Below are 22564 nucleotides of genomic sequence, written 5' to 3'. Positions count from 1 at the left end.
AAAATCAACTGAGTTTAATTGGTGTAACCCCTGAACCATTCTAAAATCCAACCAGAATCTTAATAGACTATTTGTGCAACACAAAGCTTTCTCTTTTTTTTCCTATCCTACCTGCCCCCCTTCCTACTCCTTTTTTTTTTCCTAGTGTAGAAAAGACATCCTTAGCTAACTTATAGTTCACAAGAATAGATTTCTGACACATGAAGGTCACATTCTGTATAAAAAAGTGGGAAATGGTTTGCTGTACTCCTTTAAGGAAAGATTAAGTAGCTTTTTTTCTAGGCTATGCTGCTTAGCAGAAACTTCCAGAGACTGTTGATATGCCTGAATATAATGGAAAAGATTTTTATGCTGGCATTTCTGAAAGTTTATACGCAAGAAGGCTTGAACCTACTATATTTCCTTTTATAGTATAAATAGAAATAGTCAATATAGCACCTTGCATAGATCTGAACACATGCAGCACAACCCATCATGACCTTACAGATCTGTCTCATGGGTACAATTCAGTACATGGGATATCAGTTCCCCTTACTCTCAAAACTACTTTTATTTAATGAGATTTTTATACCAAATTTATTGTTATCACTTCAGTTGCCTCTCACAGATTTTACAACAAAATAAAACAAAACAATTCTCATTTCAGGAACTCTTGATCACTGTCTGTAACGTGAAGCTTTTTTTCAGTTTTTCGGTTTACACAGATTTGGAGGACCAGCACAGAACAACTCTTGCATTGAGGCTGGCTGCTATTTACTGTTGTGTTTCTGGTTCCTAAGACTATACTTGGTGCCCACAATTCTAATAAACTCTCTAAAATAACCTAGAGTGTTCTTTACTTCATGCACCTTTTCCCATTGTCATTTTTGGTACGCTCCACATGAAGGCATTAGTTCCACACTGTCTGGCTGAACACACGAGCCGTGGGTGGAGGAAAATCCTCCTTTTTTTCATTTTAGGATTTTATGCCTGGAAAGGAATTGATCAATATTGTCCTTCAAGATGAATGCAAAGGCATTAGAACCAGTAATTATTCTATAAATGTACACTATAAAGGCAGGCACACTTGTCAAGAAAAACCTTCTGGATAATGTTCTGGTTTGAGGTCTCCTTTGCAAGGTGCCTCCTTCAATCAAAAGATAGTTTGCTACTTAGTTTAGATGAGATTTTTCATCTTCCAGCAGACTAACAGATTTTAATATTTTTTCCCCCAAGTAACTTAAGGAAGAGGGGGACAGGGGGCAGAGGAAACAAAAGAAAAAAAAAAAAAGGAAAAAAGGGATAAGCTACCTGTATTTGTGACTGAAATTTTTCTTTCCAGAACAACCCTGGTAAATATAAGTGATAATAATAAAGTTTCTAAAAACACTATTTGGTCTAGTTCAATCTTTATTTTATAATCTACTAATTTGTGAGTTATGACTATTTTTTCTGAATTCTTAAAATCCAACTGAGGTTAGTTAGGATGCATATTAATTCTAAAGGTACGGAATTAAGATACAGAATTCATTACTGCTACTGTTCACTTTCCTCCTTTCTTTCCATGCTTTTTTCCAATGAACATCTCCAAGAAAGCATATAGTCAGCTGAGTTAAAATGCTGCTAAAGTTGTCCTTTGCTGAAACGCATGGACTGACAATATATTTTACTTTTGCCAGAAATGACAAGAAAAATCTCTCTGAAATACACCACATAAAATCACCATAACCCCTAAGACTGATGTGCACCCTGTGAGCAAAAGCAGGCCCTGCACTAGATTATCTCCATGATCATGATGTTCACCTCCTAGAGACTGTACTCCTGTTTATAGGCATTATTCACAGGAATGTTATCAGAAAGTTACCTGCATGTTTTTGGCAGACAAATAGTTAAAACAATACCTTTGAGCTGGTTCGACAAAGCTTTATATTTCTCCCTCTATCTTAGAGCATTTCAGAAGTACAAAAGTGTTCAAGTAACTTCCTTTATATAAGCAATAAATGATAATTGTCATGCCAGAAGTCAAACCTATAAACAGTAATTTCACAACTCTAATAACAGTGTATTCTCAAAGTGTTTATAAATATACAAATTCGTGTCATTCTCGAAATATTAGCTCTTCCAAATAAAAAAAGAACAAACTGTGAAATTTGCATGTTACCCTGGTATTTTTTAACACATAGAACAGCTGCTGAAATAAACCTTATTTAATGCACACATGTGTGTATAGGTGTATATATAGACACAAAATACATCAATATAAAACATACACATTAAAAAATGTACATTTGTTTATATATTCCACCACATATAGATTATACAGAATTCTTGTTCTATGGATAATATATTACTACCATCACATTTTTGAGTTCGAAATTATTATTTTAAAACTGAAACTGCTAAACAGCAAGAAAGGTGTCCCCAGTGTAAATCTGAAAAGCATGAACTTACTTCATTGAGCATGTTGAAAGCTTCATTTAAAGCAATGTCCAGCATTCCAATTCCTTTTGCAAAAAGTTTGTCAAGGTGTTCCCTGAAATGCTGAAACATGAACAAGAAAGTTTTCCTTGTCAGGATGTTGTCACAACATACTTGTTGATATCAATGATTATTTCTGAATACTTTAAACCTACTTCTTAGGTTTAAATGACTGAATACACCAGCTCATAAACCAAAATTAATCCTTTTGGACTCTTGAAGTAACACCAAACTAAGGATGTGTTAGAACAATAATAATGCAAAGGTTACACAAGATACATTTTTAGCTACTTATTCAATCAAGCAATTTTTCCTTGGTTGATTTTATTTTTTTGTGTTTCTCTTTAGTGTTATCCATATCTTCTTCTCACTTCACAATATTCTTTCAAACTATTATTCCATTGTTATCACAAGGCCTATGAATTATCAAGAATGAACACGCAGCATAAACAGATTATCTAAAATTAATACTAAATTATATAATCTCTAGTGTATAATTCAGTTCACGTGATCAGTCAGAAGAACAAACATTTTCTCTCACCATAACTCTATTTATACAAGTTCTGAAAAGTATACTGTTGATATGTGAAGAAATACAGTAGTGCCGTTTTTTTGATACAACACAGTAAAAGTGGTAAAAAATTAATCCATGCATTATCAATATTTAAAAAAATCAATGTTTTCTGCCTCCAGGCTTCAGAGTGGACAGATGTTACAAGGTGATTCTGCAAAAGGTTAAAAAAAGCCCAAATGCACGTGTGGTTTGGTCTTTGACTGGAGGGGTTTGTAGTTTTTTATTTGTTTTTTTTTTTAAACCAAGTCCATTCTCTGCCTTATCTTCATTTTTTTTTTGAGAATTTCAGCACTTTATGTCCACTGGAAAAAAAAAAAGAAATCACAAAACATGCAAGTTAACATTTCTTTGTTTCCCTACCTTATCATACCAGATGCCCTCAATGTGTGGCATTAACTGGATTCATGCCAAAACAAATCATGTCTTATTTCACAGGCAGCACAAAGAATGGCTTAATCAGACTGTTCACTCTACATCTGGCTCACGATGTTTATTAGCAAACAATCAAAATATACTGTTGTGCTTTCAGAGAGGCTGCTTGTTTACACTCTCAAAGAGTGGTACCTTATTGTGACTTCCAAGGGTGTACTATTGACACAACTATAACCTGTCAGGCTGTTGTTTTAAGGAGAATCTGTAAGGAGAAAAGCTCCAAATTTCAAAAACACATTTTTTTCCCCATTTCAGACATGTCCAGGCAGTACAACAATGCTCTGCCAGTCATGTTAAAGTGCCCTATTTGGTACTGGGAAAGGCATTTTAAAAAGCATTGCATTAGTTGTGTATGAGAAAAGCAAAGTTTCAAACTAATATTCTTCTCAAAATTTCTCTACAGATTGCCCACACATGTCTCCAACTCCCACTCAGTAATTTCATCCATTACAAAAGCACTGCAAAACAGAAAAGTGTATTCCAGCCCTTACAGTAGTGAAAAAATGTCAGGGCAGGACATTAACCACTGAAACATCAGTTTGAAGTAAAAGGGATTTCAGAATGAGATAAAAAAACACCTCAACTCCACTTTCAATAACTTTCAGGAACCAAACAGATCCCCAAACCCAGGAGTTCCCTGCTCTTAATGAGTCAAAAAGCGTATTTTAAACTTTACGTTTTAAAGAGCTCTTTTTAGTAATAAATTGTACAATGTTGGTTCATCTCAACTTCTCTTTACTATCCTATTGGAGCCCTTACAGACTAATATCTGAATTTCCTATAGTCTGACTTGGATATCTGTCCAACTGTGTGCACAATCATTGCTGGGCAACTGTAAGTCTAATTTCCATGTGCAATACCAGAATGTGCAATATCTAATTGTGGACTCATATACCTAATTGACATGCATAGTCTTGGTAATTCTGAATGCAAATTAGGCACACAATTATGACAATCAGCCACTGATGTCTGATTACAAAATTATAGGGTCAGAGCTCAACAGAAGTTGTGTCTTATTGCAGTGAGGAAGCACAGACACGTTCAGCCGTGGAGGTATTGATGATGTGGAATGTCTGAAAAACATGAGATGAAGAGAATGAGGATACAAATCCACTTGTGCATGTCAGCCAGGACAATTCTTTGCATGTACCTACCAGGTTTCAAAGTAGAACAGCAGCAATGCACACACTTGTTCTTGTGCCCTTGTGTGCTGCTGTTTGTTTCTAAACACTGTCCACTGTCAGAACCACAAAGTCCCAGTGAGCCCAACATCTGATAAGAATCTGTGTATGCAAATCTCTTTGATTTGCTTCTCTCCTATTTGTTTTTACAGTAAACTTTGTTAGGACCCTCTAAGTTAGAAGCAAACCAACAAATGCATCCGATGGGCCTGGAAAAAGGAAATGGGTTCCTGTCCCAGGTGTAGTTACAAATGTGCCTGTTTGAAGAAGAATGGGGTTTACTGAACGGGGGATACTGACAGTGTTTTTCTAAAGAAGAAAAATCATATTCTCACACCTATTTCTGCTTAAGACACATTTTATTTTAGCCTACTTACAATTATCAAAAAATAAGGTACCACTTAGGGTAAGTTAGAATATCCAAATTAGATGGGATTACAGGACCACGGATTCAAGCCTATGAATAAAGTACTTTCCCCTGATTCCAAAGAGGGAACAGTTCACAACTGATATGTGCAGCAGAGATTATACAGTTACACTGGAAAATCACAATATTTGCTATTAATTGTCTGAAAAGGGGGAGCTTCCTCCAGAAAAGCATCATTAACGGGTTCAACATTGCTCCAGATTTGTTTGTCAGTTTTACTGCAAGTCTTTGCTATTAGTTTCCATACTTATCCATGCATGCTGTAACTCCAAATATTCCTGAGACATACTTGGCAAAGATTTATCAGATTTGTGAAGATGGACCACACCAGCATATAAAGCAGGAAAGAAAAAAAACCAATCAGGAGGCATGTGTGAGGTGGGAGAGTGATATTTACTGGTGTGTCACAGGCAAGTTTACCCACACGTGCTAACAGATAAATGTGCATCACATCCATAAAATGCATTTAAGCACCATCCCATTTAAAACCCACTGCCAGGGCAATTCCAGGTTACCTTGCTAGTGATAATTATCCAACCACTTCTGTTTCCTAATATGTTGTGTTGGAAAACAGGATTTTTTTCATAAAAGCAATCATAAAACCAATGCTGAACCAAAGAGTTCAAGATTCAATATGCTCACATTAAAAATAAATTCTCCTTGAGCAAATTGGTTGCTGCAATAGAAAACTTCAGACCAAATTTCAGTGCTCTGGGGCTAACTGAAAGATTTGGAGGTCTACAATGGCTAGACAGTTTTAAAAAAAGAGTAGACTTCAGTGAGACTTTACTGTTTGGGGCTTTTTAACAGCCAAGCAATGCTGCTGACAACCTTTTCTTGAGATCTGACAGACATGGACAGCTAAATATGCAAAAGTAATTTGCTTAAATAAAATTCAATATGCAAAATTTGTATTTACCAACCTCTTATTGGCAATTTCACTCAGCTTCTTTGCTGAATCAGTCTTCTGGTTATTTAATTTCTGGTAATTGCATAGAAAAATAAAAGCCCTTTGGAAGTTATACACTACATCTGTCTATTTTTGTCATTTGAATTTACACTGGGGTAAGTTCTTGATTTAGTTTGGAGTTACTGTGCCTATCTGTGCATCTAGAAGATGATATATTTCATCTGGAAACGTTTACAGAGAAATGTCCTCAACCCATATATAGTACATTAAAAAAACATATAAAAGAGGAATGTATATTGTAATATTGTTACTTTAAATCTGGAGTTACATTAAATCAGATTGTCATCCGACTCCTTTGGGGTAGGTAAATTGTAACATGGAGTTTCTCAAAGATGAAAACCTCTTGGCCCAAGAAAACTGGTATTAAAATAGGCAGTTCCACATGTTTGTAATTTGTGGAGAAAGTGCAGACGGTGACAGAATAGTGTCTGAACTATTTCCCACTCTTTTTTAAATTTGTGTATAGCAAATTGATATACTTCAAGGCACCAGCTGTTTAGTGCTAATGCCAAATTATAAAATAGTCTGGTAAAATTCGAATATACCTTACATATTTTATATTACTAAACCACATTTAGGTTCACAGACTAATTTCAACCTCAGTTATGCTACCCAATGTAATTACACATTTAATTCTTGTGATAAATGAAACTTCAAGCAAGATCTGCAAATTAGGGATAGCTTACAGTATCCACAGATCTAAACTGAACCTTCAGGGCAGGTATGTGCCAACACAGAAATTTATGACAATTGTTGGCTGGAAAAACTTAGAAGTAAGTGGAGAAACCATGACACCTGTCATATCACCTGGCGTTATAATTATTCTTAAAACAAATTTCTATATTGTCCTATTGTAAAATGAAAGCTGAAACACTATATCTTGGAAGAAATCTAGTACTGGGATGCCTACTTTGTATCTTAGTAAAAGTGGAAGCACATATACTAACACCACTCCCATCACTGTCATATTTGAAATTGCAACTTTGCGTTTTAGAAATAAAAGACAAACCTCATTCAGTAAGGTTTCCAAAAAAGAGGATGTTTTCTGAAGCTGTATCTGACAGAAATTCAAGGTGCAATTAAATCCTCACTGCTCTGAAAGCTACACACAACGAGCACTTACAGAACCAACAATTTTGCAGAAAAGTAATAAAACAATTTGATCAAAACCTGTGGAAATTTCTAAACATTTTATACTAATTATGTTAGCGTCTCCTCCTGGTGGGTTACTGCTAGTAGTAAAAAAAAAAAAAAAAAAAAGTTAAATGAAGATTTACAACTCAAGACTGCATTACTTGGTTCTTCTTTAAGCTGGTTGGGAACAGGTTTAGATACTTAGAACCCTCACACTTTCTTAAAGAAAAGCATGTTACTTGATCAACATTCTGGAGATTCAGGGCTGAAAAAAACTGTTTTCTCCAACCTTCATTTCTTTCCCATAATAAAATTACATGAAAATATTAAAATGCTTAATTACATTAAATCTACTGTAATACATCAGACAGATATTTATTAGTGCTCTAATGAAGGAGTGATCTTGATCAAGTAACAGGCAAGATGAGGTTTGTTCAAAAACGAATTCTTGCCTTCATTACACCAATCCCTATGAAACCTCTACCAGGATCAAGAATCTTTGGCTAACTTGGCTAATTTACATCATATAAATTAAAAAGCAAACCTAACTTTTCACCCCCTTCTATTGTAGCTGTGAGAAGAGAGTTCAGTTCAGAGATTCCAGTTGAATTTTAACTCTTAATTTAAGTAAAGTTGCAACTGGAATACAGAGTGCACATTGTAGAGGAAGAGAAGGAAAGAATGTGGCTTCATCAATAATAACTGCGGTGTCATTCAAAGAGAAATGCAGCCTCCTTGCTCTGTGTGCACTTTGTACAGATTTACTCTAGTGGCAGGTATATGTTCTTACCTGAAAGACAGAGAAAAATGAAGGGGCGGGGGGAGAAGGGTGGAAGTGGACTTTATAATATCTTTCCTGATGCTTGGAACTGAAAACTAATATACATTTCTCACAGAGTGGACATAAGAGGGCTACAATGCTTTAAAAATGCTTTTTCATACTTTAATGAGAGTTGATTTTTTTTCTTTTAGGTAATTATTTCCCACACTGTGGTCAGAAAATAATGGTAAGTGGTCTAATTGTGTGGAATTAACACTGTATTTACAATACTGATTCTGTCCCAAAAAGTGAAGAGATGTGGAGGGGAGCAAGAATGACCGTGTTTCACTGAGCAAATGTGCAAACCAGACACCAGATATCTTTTTTTTTTTTTTTCTTTAAGACTAATTGGATTTTCTGAAAGTCTGGCTCTCTGGAAGCCTGTTACATTCCCTGCACATTATGGATAAGAATTTCTGCAACCCATCCCTGAATGTGAAAGAGGGTGTTCATTTGCTACCCTTAATCCCACCGAATATTCAGCACCAACACCATTGAGAAACACTCATTTCCCAGGCTGCTACAAGCCCTGAGGCTGAAGCTGTTTCCTGTAGCCTACCAAAAAATATCCTTATGCTCCATTCCCTGAAGATGCTCCCAGGTTTCATCTTACCTAGCCAGGTTGTGCAGGGGAACAGAATAGGCTCTGGCTGTAGCCCAAGTGCCTGGGGCAAGAGGCTGCTGGGGGTGGCAAACACAGGGTTCATTTATGCCTGAGCCTTGGAAAGCCAGGCTGTGGCTAGGAGAGGGCTCAGGATGAGCAGGGCAGAGTCTGTGCTGGCACATGGGAACCCTCTCAGCAGAAGCAAACACTACACCCCGCTCTCCCAAAAAGAGAGGATGTGGTCTCTCCCCACATCCAGCCCCAGGTTAGTGTAATTTAACCCTATTTATTCTCCTGAGAAGCTGGTTTGCCCCTTAGCTCACTACAAATGAAAGGCAAGTGACAGGGATAGCTAATCTTCTAGATCTCCTATTTCTACTTCTTTGTTTTGTTAAAGTTTAGAGATTAAACTCTGTTCAAAGAAAGACATTTCGCATGTTCAAGTGACATCCTCAGAGCAGAAAGATTCCATTTGAAAATGTCTGAGACTTACAGAAAGACAGCAAAGTAGTTCTTCAATAAATACTTGCAAGGCAAATACAGACTGGGGTACTGATCCTGTGAAAGCAATTTTTATTTGGAGTTATTGAAACAGCTGCTTTCCGCATGAGATTAAAAGCTCCAGTCAAACATCTCAAAGTAATTTCTTATCTCTGCTTCTAAGAACTGTATTTGCTACAAGTGATGTCAGATGAACCTAGCAAGATGCAGTTAGCAAGAACTGGGGTGTGCCTCTGTGTATGTTGTGGAGAGATTTTTTTGTTAAGGATCATTTAATGGGAGTTTTTTATATTGGCAGTCATGTATTAAAGAAAAAAAAAAAAGAGAGAGAGAGAGAAGGAGAGAGACACGTACCTTCAAAATGGTAGAAATTAAAGTTTACTCAGCATGAACTAACAGTTTGGTAAAACTGGTTCTATGCATGCTTCCAGCAACAATGCTGCATTAAGTAATACTTGCCTTAAGTAAGGTCAGGAGTATGTTTAGCTACATAAAAGAGTAGTAGAGTGAACTGTTAAAAATCCAGTCCCTACAATCATCAGAAGTATAGGTCTGCTCTTTCCACATAAAAGAAAACTATAACAATATGGAATACCATTCCAGCATTTTTTGATTGTTTCTATTTGAAGTTATAATATGGGAAGAGACATTGCACAGAATCACAGAGCATGCCGAGCTGGCAGGGACCCACAAGGATCACCAAGTCCAACCCTTAGCCCTGCACAGGACTATCCTCAAGAGTCACACCACGTGCCCGAGAGTATCATATTTTTGGCAGCAAAAGAAAAAAAAAATGTTCTTTTTTAAAATGGTTATATTTGTTTTGGTGCTAAGAGATTATACTGGCAGTAAGAGGTGTGGTCATCCTTGCACCCATCCAGTTGTGGAGACTATTTGACATAAACACAAAGGATAGAAAGTTCTGGGGTGAATATATAGTTCCATCTTCAGACCTATGCTGAAATTCAAAAAAATCAGGCATATGTAGACATATATAAACTGAAACAACAGACTATATGAAAACATTGCCTGTAAACCACCTGTTCTACTTTTCCAGTACAGGAACATGGTTACATTTTCATGATGACTGTTTGGAAAAACTACATAACACAGTGTTTGTCATTATATATTTTTCATGTTTGTTTTATCACTTAGTAAACAAAAGAAAGTGTTATTACTACCAGTGAACATGCAAATGAGAATCTACCTTGTAAGACTGGTTGAGAAAGTGTAATTTTATCTACTTTTTTCTGATATTGCAAGGGACATGTGGCAATTACACAGGAAAAAAAATTACACAAGTGTGGTATATCTGTCAGACACAGAAATGACAGTAACAGCCCAAATGACTGAATACTTATGATGAGTTCCAAAACACAGCTAAACATTCTGATAGCTTTTTACCAGCTTTGGAACAGACACATGAACAACATTTTAAGACATCTTTTTTCTGTGTGCCTGACCAACAGACTGTGAATTCAAGAGAACCTTTTCCAGTTAATTCAGTGAGGTTCTGATGAGGCCCCCAGGTAAATTTGCTGTGTCAGTATATTCAAATCACTCAGCATCACATCTTACAACAGTATCAGATATTTCAGAGGGTTGTTTGTAACTGAATTCAGGAGCATGATAACTGAATTACTCATTTAAGATTAAGTGGTTGTCCATCTCCTTGGACAATCTTTACTTAATACTCGGAGCTATACTCAGAACAATGGCACTTTTGTACCTTTGAGTATTTAGGCAAATAAATTTTTAACTTCGTTACACTAACTAGAAAAATAATAAGAACATATAAAGCTCACTTAAAAAAGAAATGAAGATTGACAAAGTCGTGGCATATACAAATACATAGAACTATTAAATGCTACCTATCTCAAGTTTATTCTCTAGTTCTGATCTGTCAGTGAAAGTACATTACCTACCTCACTGAATGAATAACTAGGAAAAAAAAAAGTCATATTTAATTATTCCTCCAAACCTTGAATTATTCAATTTACAGGCAAAATAAAGCACAAAGCTATTCCATAATTAAATAAATAAAATAATTTAGCAAACAAGAAATTATATCAAAGATTGTTCTCAATAACAAAAAAATGAAATTGTACTTAGTTATTTTGAACAATTGAGCACAGTTCATAAAATCTGAGCATCATCTGGGTGGCATAAGAACTTTTTGATTAATTAAATTGAAACAAATCTGACATTAAGTAACATATGGATGCACGATAACCTGCATTTTGATCAGTTGCAGAGTGATGGAAAGGTTAACAGTAGGATTAATTCCAGACAGGACATCTGGGCAATATGTTTGAATCTTTAGGTTTGTGTCTAGAACTTGCACAGATTTCACATGGCTCATTAACTACACCCACAACAAAGTGCTCATTTAGAAAACTGCATCACAGTTCACACAAGACTTCAACACCAAATTGTTAGAAACAATTCATTCCACATAGTAACCAAATGATATTCAGATAACTACAGTGGGAAATATCAAGTATACCAAGGAAGCAGCCCATGAAGAATAATTTCTGTAGAATGTGGGTGTGTATGCAGGTAAAATGCAAAGAACTCTTGGGAATACTACAATGGAGTAAAGATCAACATAACAAGATCAAAATAATTTTGTCTTGCTACACATAAAAAGACCCAGTATTGACACAGTTCAGGTTTTTTTCTGAGCTGTGTTTTCTACTTCCTATAAAATCTCATTGACGTCAGCAAAAATGAGCCACCACACCGGATGTTAAGCACAACTCAATGCTGAGCTGAAACTCTTCTGATTAGCCTCTAATAAAAACAGACAACTATTTAAAGAAAGATGCACGACTGCTGCCCCCTCCAGCCATAAGCAAGATTCATTACAGGTGGACACTTTAAGAGGAGAGGAAGCCTTAGCAGGGAAGAAGTTCTACAATAACACAAGTGGCTCATTGGCTTAAGGCTTCCAGGTGTTTCCCTCTGCAAGAATCACAGGACTTTTCAACTGCCTTATTTCATAATTTTACATGGCATAAACAATCTTACCTTACCCTCCTAAGAGTCATGCCTCCACGGAGCAACTGCATTTGGATGGCACTCAATAAACTAAACTTCAAGCTGCAGATTCAAACTGAGATCTTTATTAAAATGCAATTTTCACTGAAATTACTGTAAGTTTTTTTTCCTGAAAAATTCCATCAGGATATAACTAATTTGAACATTTTTACAGAACATTCTTGAATGAGTGCATTATTACACTGACAGACCTGTTTGGAAAGCTAAATTCTTTTATTTGTATAGTATTATATTTGTGTTCATTTGTTTTGCGATTTTGTTTAAACTTCAGTATTTGACTTGATGTAATCTCTTCCTCAGTAATTTTTGGTAATAGAATGATAGTTCAAATTAAAGCAGCTGAAATATTCTACTTAAAATAATTACCAAACTTTATTAACAGTATATTTTCAGTGATTTCTGTATTTTTCCATTAAGTTAATTCAACCACATTGACTAGAAGGTTATTTCTTTTTCTTCCTACTGAGTCACATAAAACTCCTTTGAAATAGCATGAGGAGAATAATTAATAAATGCTAATAATGGAATGAATTGTCCCAGGAAAAGGTCGTTATGGCACATTGTTACACACTGCATCCTGTCTCTCCACTGTCTTGTTACTTTCATTCCTTACCTCTTTGTTGGCTCTGTCTGCTTGAACTAATGTTCCATTCAAACACGGCTCTACATAGTGGAGTTCTTCATTATACTATAGAGAGAAATACAAAATACGATGAAAAATTTAATTAAAAGCTTGGAAGATACAATTTAATTCAACGGTTTAGAACTGCAGTGAAACACTCACAGAAATCAAGAACAAAAGGATTTTGTTCATTTTTAAAAAATGGTTGTGTTTTTTTTTCCTTTTACATGATTCTTAATGCTTCAGAGGTTTATACTCCTAAAGGAATATTTAATTGAATGGATGGCAACACTTAGCTGGAGTTAAGGGTAGCTGGCAAAAATATCCTTCGAGTTGAAATCTGGATAATATGAAGAGGTCATGTTTGATACAGCACAATCAAAACTCCCAATTCTTTGCTACATACAAAAAAAGTCCTAACAAATATTTGTGGCAGTGGCTAACATTCTGGAAGGTTAATATTGGAACAACTACACCGAAAGAATCTGTAAGCTTGAATCAATCCTGGAAATGTTTGACAATTGTCAGAATTTCAGTCAAGCAGAGGGGTTTATTATGCACTAAGTCAGGAAGATGTGACAGACCTTGAAGGAATTATGTGCTTATCTTGCAAGGTCTAAGTAAGTTAGATTGCCCAGTCCTACTTTCAGAAGCATCTTAAGCATCAAAAAAATGAAGGCTCATCTGCAGTCAATAGACCTTGCAGACTCACGGATGCCTGACTGATATTTGGACTTGATCGTTTAAATCTTTAAAACCTTTCAACACAGGTCAAATTATTAAAGCAGTACCTTCAAAGAGTCTACATATAGTTGTCTAGATAGGGCCTTAACTTAATTCCTCCTCCCATTAATTTAATCCACTTTAGAAGTTATCACAGATCAAACTGGCTTTGCGTCCAGGCTTTAAGCAGCTTCACTCTTTCACAAGGCATTGAGTCAGAACATCCACAGTAAACAAAAAAAGACAACGCATTCAGTCAAGTCAAAAATAACCAGGGAAAATATTTCATTAGATTATGTTTCATTAGAATCTATTTTTTTAGATTAATGCATGCATTTTCTCCCTTCTTACTCCACCTCAGTGGGAATAAAAAAGCCTTGCAATGAACAACTCGTCACAGATGCCGCTTAGACAGGGCTCTCTGTCACTGCAAGTTCTCACTCTCTCTGCCTGTAGCTCCAAGTTTATTCTACTCTATTCCATTTTACATCACTCTTTTCTCTACACCATAAACCCCTGCAACCTGAGCCACCTCAGACACCTGTCATCACCATTCATTTTAACTGTGCACTACTCACCACGCTCATCATTACATAATTACTCTTGCACAGGGAAGAGTATTTAATTTGAACTGCATGAAGTTATTCTTGAGGCGCTGTGCCAGACTCAATCCTCAGTTATAAGGAAATATAAACCCAGAGTAACCTATTATTGCTGGATATACAGATGATTTACAACAGCATCAACAGAGTAACTGGTTGTAGAGAAACAAGGAAAAGTGCTTGAAAGATATTTACACAATTTTTGCAGTGGATTTGCATGCTTCCTTAATTATTTTATTTCCATCAATGTTATTTCAATATATGAGAGTGTGTGGACATATCAATTGTTCCAAAGGTAATGCAAAATACAAGGCAAAGGCTTCTAGAACACTTTAGAGTCACTGAGAGTGTCCCACGTGCATCTCAGTCTCATAACAGTTTATTGATCTGATAAATGATGTACTTTCCCCTGTAGTTTCTCCCTTCAGACTGCCTTCCAATCTATCTCCTGAGAGTCTTTGCAAAATAATAGTGCCAAATCTACACAGCATCTCTTATTATAGTCCAAAGGCAAGACTATATTCCAATCTATTGTAAAAAAAGTACTGAAAATCTGTAACAGGCTCTGGTACACCAGCCTCTTCTCCCAAGCCTTTCCCTGTCCTCACACAGGTTTTTCTCAGCATGTTCTTTAATGAAGACATTTTCCAGTTAAGCCTGTTCTTAGCTTGATTTCTGTAGCTGTCATTACACATCTCTTTATATGACCCCAAGCACAGTGTCTGTAGTTGGCCAACATGCAGTAAAATGCTGAAGTCTGCCTTTCTCTCAGTCAGTGTCTCAGTTTCCAACACCTGCACGAAAGCAAACTCAGGATTTCCTAATGCTGTAAGTACCACCACATTTTTTTACAGGCCCATCACCACCAGCAAACAGATGAAACAACTTCCTACTCTATCAGACCTTGCATCTAAGTGGCATAATTTCTGTCCACTAGATTTCTATGAGATTTATTTTAACTACTGTTTTGAGTAACTCATATCATCAGGCTATTCCCACAGACATGTAGCTTATATGGCTGCCAGCTGCATCACATCCCAGAGAGATTCCCTGTAGTTTCCAACTATGCCTTTAGTGTTACTCAGTTGTGCAGGATAAAGGATGCTCAAGCTTTCACAGAGGACATGCTTTAAGTGTCCTCACAGCCCTACTTTACAGAAGCAACCTACTTCAAAAAAAGGATAAATAAAAATGTTTATTCTCACAGAGACAGCACAAGTGAGATACATATATGGTTCTAGCACACTTGCACAAGTAGTATACATTTTCCTTAGCTTTTTTCATATTTATCCTTTGTCATATTTAAGCTGTCTGGAGCAAGGTCCACAGAAATAAATTAAATGCACATTTTGTTGTGCAGCAATACACAGGTAAAAGGTTTCCTGCTATATTAAGCTTACTCAGATATCCAATACAGCCCAACCTAAGGTCCAACAGTGAAGCCAAACCAGGAAAGGAATCAAAGGAATTCATATTTCCACTAGTGTTTCCCTGGGCTACAAGTGGCACACAAGCACAGCCCACTCCTAGGAGGGATCGTACAGAGGTTCCCTTGGGCTGCTGTTCCCTTTTCCAGGCTGTTCACACATTACCAATACAGAATCTCACTATTCAAGGAGGCTAAAAAGTAAATTTATCCATAGTCCACCCTGAAGGACTAAAAAATAGAGATTATGCTGAAACCACTTATGATGGAAAATGCTACATATTAAAGCAGGGAACTATATTACTGTGCTTTGAATTAACAAATACTTTTATTCTAATCAATTTTGCTAAAGTGGTGTGGCTAAAGCAGTAAAATTAACATTCTTGGCTCAGTTAATATTTTGCTAATTTAATGGGGAGTTTGCATTTTTATAAAAGCATTTTAAAAACTACAGCATTTTGCAAAATTAATACTTCTTTTATGATAATATTGTTGGTTTAATGCTTGACTTGGAATTACACTTCAAAGCAAATTGGAAAAATATGCCTTTTCTCTTGTTGTTGCAGGCATCTCTGTTCATGCACCAAAGAACTGACCTCAAATTTTAACACAGGCAGCACAAAATCACTCTTGTGTTTCAATAATTTTTTGCAGTTCAATCATCTAGTCCATCAATTTCAGATGGATTTTGCAACAACCTACCCAGGAAAGCTAAAATGATTTTAACATCATCCTTTTATATTTATTCTCTGGAAAGACCTGCACTGAATTCTGCTCTCTGCTATACCTACATTTATATATGTATACATATATACACAGATGCATACAAATATTTCCTCCAATAGTCACTGCACAATAAAGCCACCCTGAAAGTCACAGTCACTCAGGCTCAAAACTTTTGCTTCATCTAATAAGTACATTGTTTGTCCAGATTTCCTACAATAATAACACTCTTATTCCACCTCAGAGTTCGGTCTGGGAAGAGAAGGAGGTACTTGGCTGTTTGTCTGAGACTTCCAGATGTCCAGGCAGTCCCCACAGAGCAACAATTTGGACAGGCCTTTCAGAGCAATCAGTCTGAGCTGCGTGCTGTGTGAAGAGCAAGGCTTCACCATCTGGGCACAGAGGATGTGTTTTTGCACACACTGCACAGCTGGTCAGTTCTAGATACAGAGACTTGCTGTACGAGCACAGATCTTACATTACAAAGGGTATTTCTTCTATGGACATATGTGTATGTTACCTTCAAATGAAACTGCTGTCACATCACCAGGCTGTGTCGAAATCACAAAGAGTAAGATATAATCTCACTCAAACATCTGTCTACAGATAAAAGCTGTATGGAATTTTCAGTGCTTTCACACCAAGCAGCCTCTTGTGTGGGCTTTGTTGTCTCGTGTTTTGATCACTGAAACATCTTCGGTCTTGACAGAATTCATTTGCCCTGCTGGCACTTGGTCAAAGCAATGCTTCAGAAGTAATTTTTGCTGTTAATGTAGGTCACAGTGACTCTGGCTTTACTGTGTACCCTTGCTATGTGTTTAACACACCACATCTTGAAAGAAGTTCGTGATTCAGACTCAGTCTACCTGTGCCCTTCCTCATTAAAAGGTCCACTCCATTCTCCACAGCACAGGTCTCTGTTGCTAATTGGTTACATATTCAAGCAAACAAATGTTGTGGTTTCTTTACACTACTGTTAATTTTTTTTGCCTTGTGAGACATCAAAGCATGAAGTTTGTTATGCACGAGTCTGGGAGGTTTAGGTTAGATATCAGGAAAAAGTTTTTCACCAGAGAGTGGTTTGGCACTGGAACAGGCTCCCCATGGAAGTGGTTACAACACCAAGCCTGACAGAGTTCAAGGAGCATTTGGACAACACAGTCAAGCACCAAGGTGTGATTCTTGGGGTGCCCTTTGCAGGCCCAGGAGTTGGACTCAATGACTCTTCCAACTCAACATATTCTAAGAATTTTTTGACTTAGTCCAAAACGACTCCCTACAAACTCTTCCCACAGGAGAACTCCAAGGCAACAGGACAGCACTTCACCTCCTCACTGCCACTGTTCCTTGTTCCCCCTGCATGTGGTACCTCTTTCAATGCAGTGAATAATTTCAGGTCCATATTTGCACAATCACTAAAGCATCAACGTCCTAACGAAATTAAACAGCTGAGCTGGTAAGCATAAAAACAATTCTCAGCCACTATTTCTAACTATTTGAACAAACAAACACACATCCATCCTAAAAGAGGTTATAGAGGAGAGAACCTACAGAGGAAAAAAATTACCTCAGACAAATGCTGTAACTACAGCAGTAATTACATTTCTTCCTAAATACTCAGAACTTCTGATACTAGCAAAGCACTGCAAGAGAGGGCTGGAGCCAAAGCCTTTGTGGGAGAGAGCCATGAACTGCCCTGTGCCCATCACAGCCAGTTCCAATCAGCACCAACTCTGGCTGGAGCAACCTCTGAGGTGCCCAAAGGGCAGCAGCACCAGCAGGCTGGTGAGGGCTGTGGTGCCTTTGCACAGGCAGCACATGGAAGGAGTTGTTAGGGGTCAGAAACATTTGGAAAGACAGCTGGAAAAGCGCCATGGTGAAAGGGGTGTGCTGCTGGACACCATGGGCTGGGGGTGACCCACACCGGGGTGGGGGCACCACTGAGGGACCACGGCCATGGGCGACCCAGTGAAGAGAAAAATGAAGAGCAGAGAGAGCAGAAACAATGAGCAGTGAGGAGGGACAGAGAGAAACTGCTGAGCCCAGAACTGCTGATGGAAACCAACACAGGACCAGCTGCCTCAGCTGCTCCTGCACCTCAGCCAGGAGAAGGGAGGGATTGAAATGGCAACAAAAGTGCTGGGACCAGGGCACAGAGTGGGGTGTTGGACAGGAGACAGCCTGGGAAAGGCTCAGTTTGCCGTTTCTTTTCTCTTCTCAACGCCCAAACCAGTGATCAGAAGTTTGTGTCATTGGCAATAACTGACGTTAAAATTCTGTGACTCCATGCTGTTTTACACACAGCTCAGTTCACTTTCAATTAAACTTTAAATTGGAAAAAATGGCAATTAGTTTTTTTCACACTTGCTTTTTAAAAACTATTTACACAGTATTTCTGCTGTACTACGTAGGCAAAATCATTAGTTTGGATTCAAGCTACGTATGTAAGAAACTTCACTTAAAAAAACACATTTCTTTTTAATTCCTGCATCCTTCACAGTAACTATCACAACTGCTGATAAACACAGAGATTATACACCAAAAAATGGCTGGTCAGGCATCTTAATAATTACTTAGTTGAAACATGCTTTCAACTTGCAGAAGTTATTTAGATTACAGTTAATCACAATTTTTTGAAGGACAGTAAACCTTTTTTTGATACAGTATGTAATTATGTCTTTATACTACATGAGTTTCTGCTAATTATGCAATTATCATGCAAGGAGATTAATACAAAAGATATTCTGAACTGCTCGCTATCTGTTAAAAACACAGTATATGCACATATCCATAGTTCATTCTCCATAGAATCTCGATTTGCACCAGTGTCACTGGGATCATTTATTTCACAAAGGGCACTTCCCTTTTAGCAAAAAAAAAGGCCAAAATCCTCCTTACATTCAAGAAGTCGAAGACATTTTTAGGATTTATGCATTTGATAAAACCATTTACCTATAAAGTATTAGCAAAATAATATCAGCAAAGGAAAATTTATAAACCCACCAATTCCTCCTCCCCTCCAAGTCTAGTTCTGATGTCAGTTTTGGACTTGTTAAAGCCATCCTTACCCACATGATTAACCCCATTACTCTTTAAATTTAGTAAAAGCAACCCCTTGTCATAGATTTAAAACATGTACCATGGAAAACTAACTACTGATGATCTGATTTCTCACTGTTAGTAATCACCAGCAACTCCTCTGCACAGCTTACACATACCAACATTTCAGATTCCCACTGAGGAAAACATGAGCACTGAGCAGCTATGCTGGCATTTTGTCATGCCATAAGGGCTTCAGCAAAAGCTGGACCTGAATCTATTAATTCTCACATATTAATCACTTTGCACTGTATTGCAGTAGCTGAGGGGGAGACAGGTGGAAGACAAGGGGAACACAGAAACACCCTGAACTTAAAAAATTAAGGCAATACAGGAAGTTCAAGCAAACCAAAAAAAACCCACATATTACAAGCCCCAAAATCAAGACAACTTGTTTAAGGGGTTTCAAATTGCAAGTCATGGACAAACAGTCTGAAATCTCTGTCACCTGAAGAATCTTGCACTGGAAAAACACAGTGTCTGTCCAGTGGGTTCAAATGTCACGTTATCCATCACCTGTCTGCAGCATTTTTTTTGTGATGTAAAACATGACAGATGGCAAGAAGTGATGGAAGAAAAAAAAAAAAAGAAATCCTGAGACACTCACAGCAATTATATTGAAGAAGTCATCATCTCCAAGGGTATCCAAAATTGATGAAACTGTCTGTTTTGCAATAGTCAAGCGAAGCCCTTTCATACTGCCACTGACATCCACTAAAATTACCACATCTTTTGGAGAAGTTGCTGCCTGGATGTACCTGAGACACAAGACAGAACAACTCCTTTTAGATAAGAACTTTTTATCCTTTCAAATTTCTTAAACACCTGTAGTCATTGCCTACCATTTTCTGTTTCTGCAGTCAAATGCAATGACTCCATTCTCATCAGGTTCCCATTTAATTCCTGTTTAAAAAAGAGAGAATAAAAGATGAAATTACATTTTCACAGTACCTGTTCAAAATGTATCTTTGGTATTGGGGCTAAGTAGGGGTTAATAGAGTTTCATACTTTAATCTAACAGGCAGAGCCATTATAACATAGGAAATAGTAGGGGAAAAATAAAATTAATAAAATAAGACCATCAGAAATCTTTTTTTCCTCACTCCTTTTTAGCCTACTGTGAGGTGAAAACCTCTGAAGGCCTACTATGTTCATTGTACTACTTTCACAGAAGTGTTTTCACACTTGGCCTTTGGTGCTGGCAAGCTTTATCATGTGCTTGCCAAGGCCCTTCCAGACCTTGAGCACTTCCTACCCATGGCTGATCTCAACAGCTCTTGTTACACCAACTGCTTCTCTCACAGGTCATACTCCTGATGTTTTGCTCACATCACTGTGAAGGGGTAATAAATATCTCCTGGTTGTGGGTCAAAAGAAATACAATAAAAACATTTCCAAGGAAAAAAAATTGACAGGATAATTCTTCCTCTTTTTTTTTTTTTTACGCTCATTTTCGAGCACAAAACAAGAAACAGCCTCTAAAACAAGGACTAATATTTCTCCTACCCTGAAATATCACGGAGCTTGGGAACTGAAATACAATGGAAAACTAACACAGATGTAGCAACCATTACTTTCAGGCACTTGCAGACATCCAGGCTTAGAGTAAACTTGTTTAAATCAGGACTTAAAAAAACATGGGTTGCTAAACCACGTCAGTTAAAGGAACAGTCCCCACTTTGGCCTGATCCAAAGTTACAGAAGCTGAGAACCAGTGTATTTGACTTTTTGGTTTATTATAATGTGGTAAATTTGGTATGGGATTAAACATAAAACTTAATAGGTGAAAATACACGTTTTAACCTATTTCAATAGAAATAATACAAGTGATGTAATTTCATTTTATTACAGTTTGTGAGAAAATAAACTTTAAAGCAAGTTTTTGAAAACTTTAAATGTAAGTATGTCAGGTTAGGTGGAAGCCTAGAAGCTGAACAACAAATTATAATGAAGTCTAACTCTATGCATTGATAGAACACATTATTTAAATTCACTCCTATATGAAGAGTCTAATCCTTTTGCCCTCCTTCTTCACAGTCTGTTTATAAGATATTTTTCATGTGTGTGTATATGCCTACCTGAATAGGAATATTTATGAGTACATGAGTTATCATGAGGGCTTCACCCCCAAAATGAAAATTGGTCGAAAAAATTCAGAAGGTTGAAAATGTTGATTAGAAATCTCTCTCTCTGAAAACTAGATAAAGTAAAACCAAACCTGCAAATATCTGTTGAAGTCAGGATTTGTGACAATACTCAGTGGAAATTTTCAACCATAGCATTCTTTATTGTATTTTAAGTAAGAACTTCTGTACTTCTTACCTGGATATTGCCTGAAAAATCCTTTTGCACTTCCAAAGTACTGCCAGATGAGAGAAGGGTCACGATCAAAATTGTCAACAAACACCTTATTTAAAGATTCTGACCAATAAACTCCATTTACAATGGCCGGGTCTGGAAACAAACAACAGACAAACAACATACACACAAAGAAAAATTATTTTATCTAAGTAGAATCCCTTGAACTCTATCATCTTCAGCTCATTCAATACCCAAAAATCTATTGACAGCAAACTATTGTAGAACATTTTTATTTTCTTTTGTCAAATAAATGATTCAAAATAAATTATTTGCTCAAATAACAGAAGTATGATTAAAACAGAGCAGAGACACCAGGTACATTTTTTTAGATAAGTTAAAATTGCTCATTAGACCATCTATCTTGAACTACTCTATCACTTGTCCTGAAGAACATAAATAAGTCAATCTAACAACAGATTATTTACTCAATTTACCTTCCCTAAATGCGTGGAATGTCTCATGGACACACTCTATATTTTTTTAACCTTCAACTCGGTAAGATCATTCTCACTAAATCTGAAAATTTCCATGTTGGAACAGAAAGTGAAATACCTTTTATTTCACACTTGAATTATGACATACGTACAAAAACAAAATCTCATGACAAATAACACTAATATTATTAGGAAAACATTGAACCCACATTTCACAACATTTACCCAATTCTCTTTTATTCCCATTAAAAGTAAACTACAAAGTAAATCCTTGATGTTGAAACTGTTCTGTTTAAAACATCCCCATCTATCAATCCCTAAAAGCACAGGCAGCCCAAGCCCATTTTAAAGCTGCAGATTTGGTCTGACAGTGGGAAATGAGAAATCAATGAACATGTCTTAAAAACTTACTGA

General features: G+C 36.8%; 1 protein-coding gene across 1 annotated transcript in view; it reads right to left on the bottom strand.

Moving 5' to 3' along the window:
* Positions 1-22564, bottom strand: part of LOC108499708 (voltage-dependent calcium channel subunit alpha-2/delta-3-like) — a gene marked incomplete at its 3' end in the record, with an annotated part of 209852 nt that overhangs the window by 2531 nt on the left and 184757 nt on the right. The window contains exons 6-10 of the mRNA XM_017819853.1: positions 21678-21809; positions 20198-20258; positions 19963-20113; positions 12774-12848; positions 2431-2520 (exon numbers count right to left, since the gene is read on the bottom strand). Of these exons, the coding sequence (XP_017675342.1) occupies positions 2431-2520; positions 12774-12848; positions 19963-20113; positions 20198-20258; positions 21678-21809 (509 nt within the window). The remainder of the gene's footprint in view (positions 1-2430; positions 2521-12773; positions 12849-19962; positions 20114-20197; positions 20259-21677; positions 21810-22564) is intronic.

This window comes from Lepidothrix coronata, unplaced genomic scaffold (assembly GCF_001604755.1).
Source record: "Lepidothrix coronata isolate B3197 unplaced genomic scaffold, Lepidothrix_coronata-1.0 Scaffold78, whole genome shotgun sequence".
Classification (NCBI taxonomy): domain Eukaryota; kingdom Metazoa; phylum Chordata; class Aves; order Passeriformes; family Pipridae; genus Lepidothrix; species Lepidothrix coronata.
This window is presented reverse-complemented; position numbering and strand designations above follow the sequence as displayed.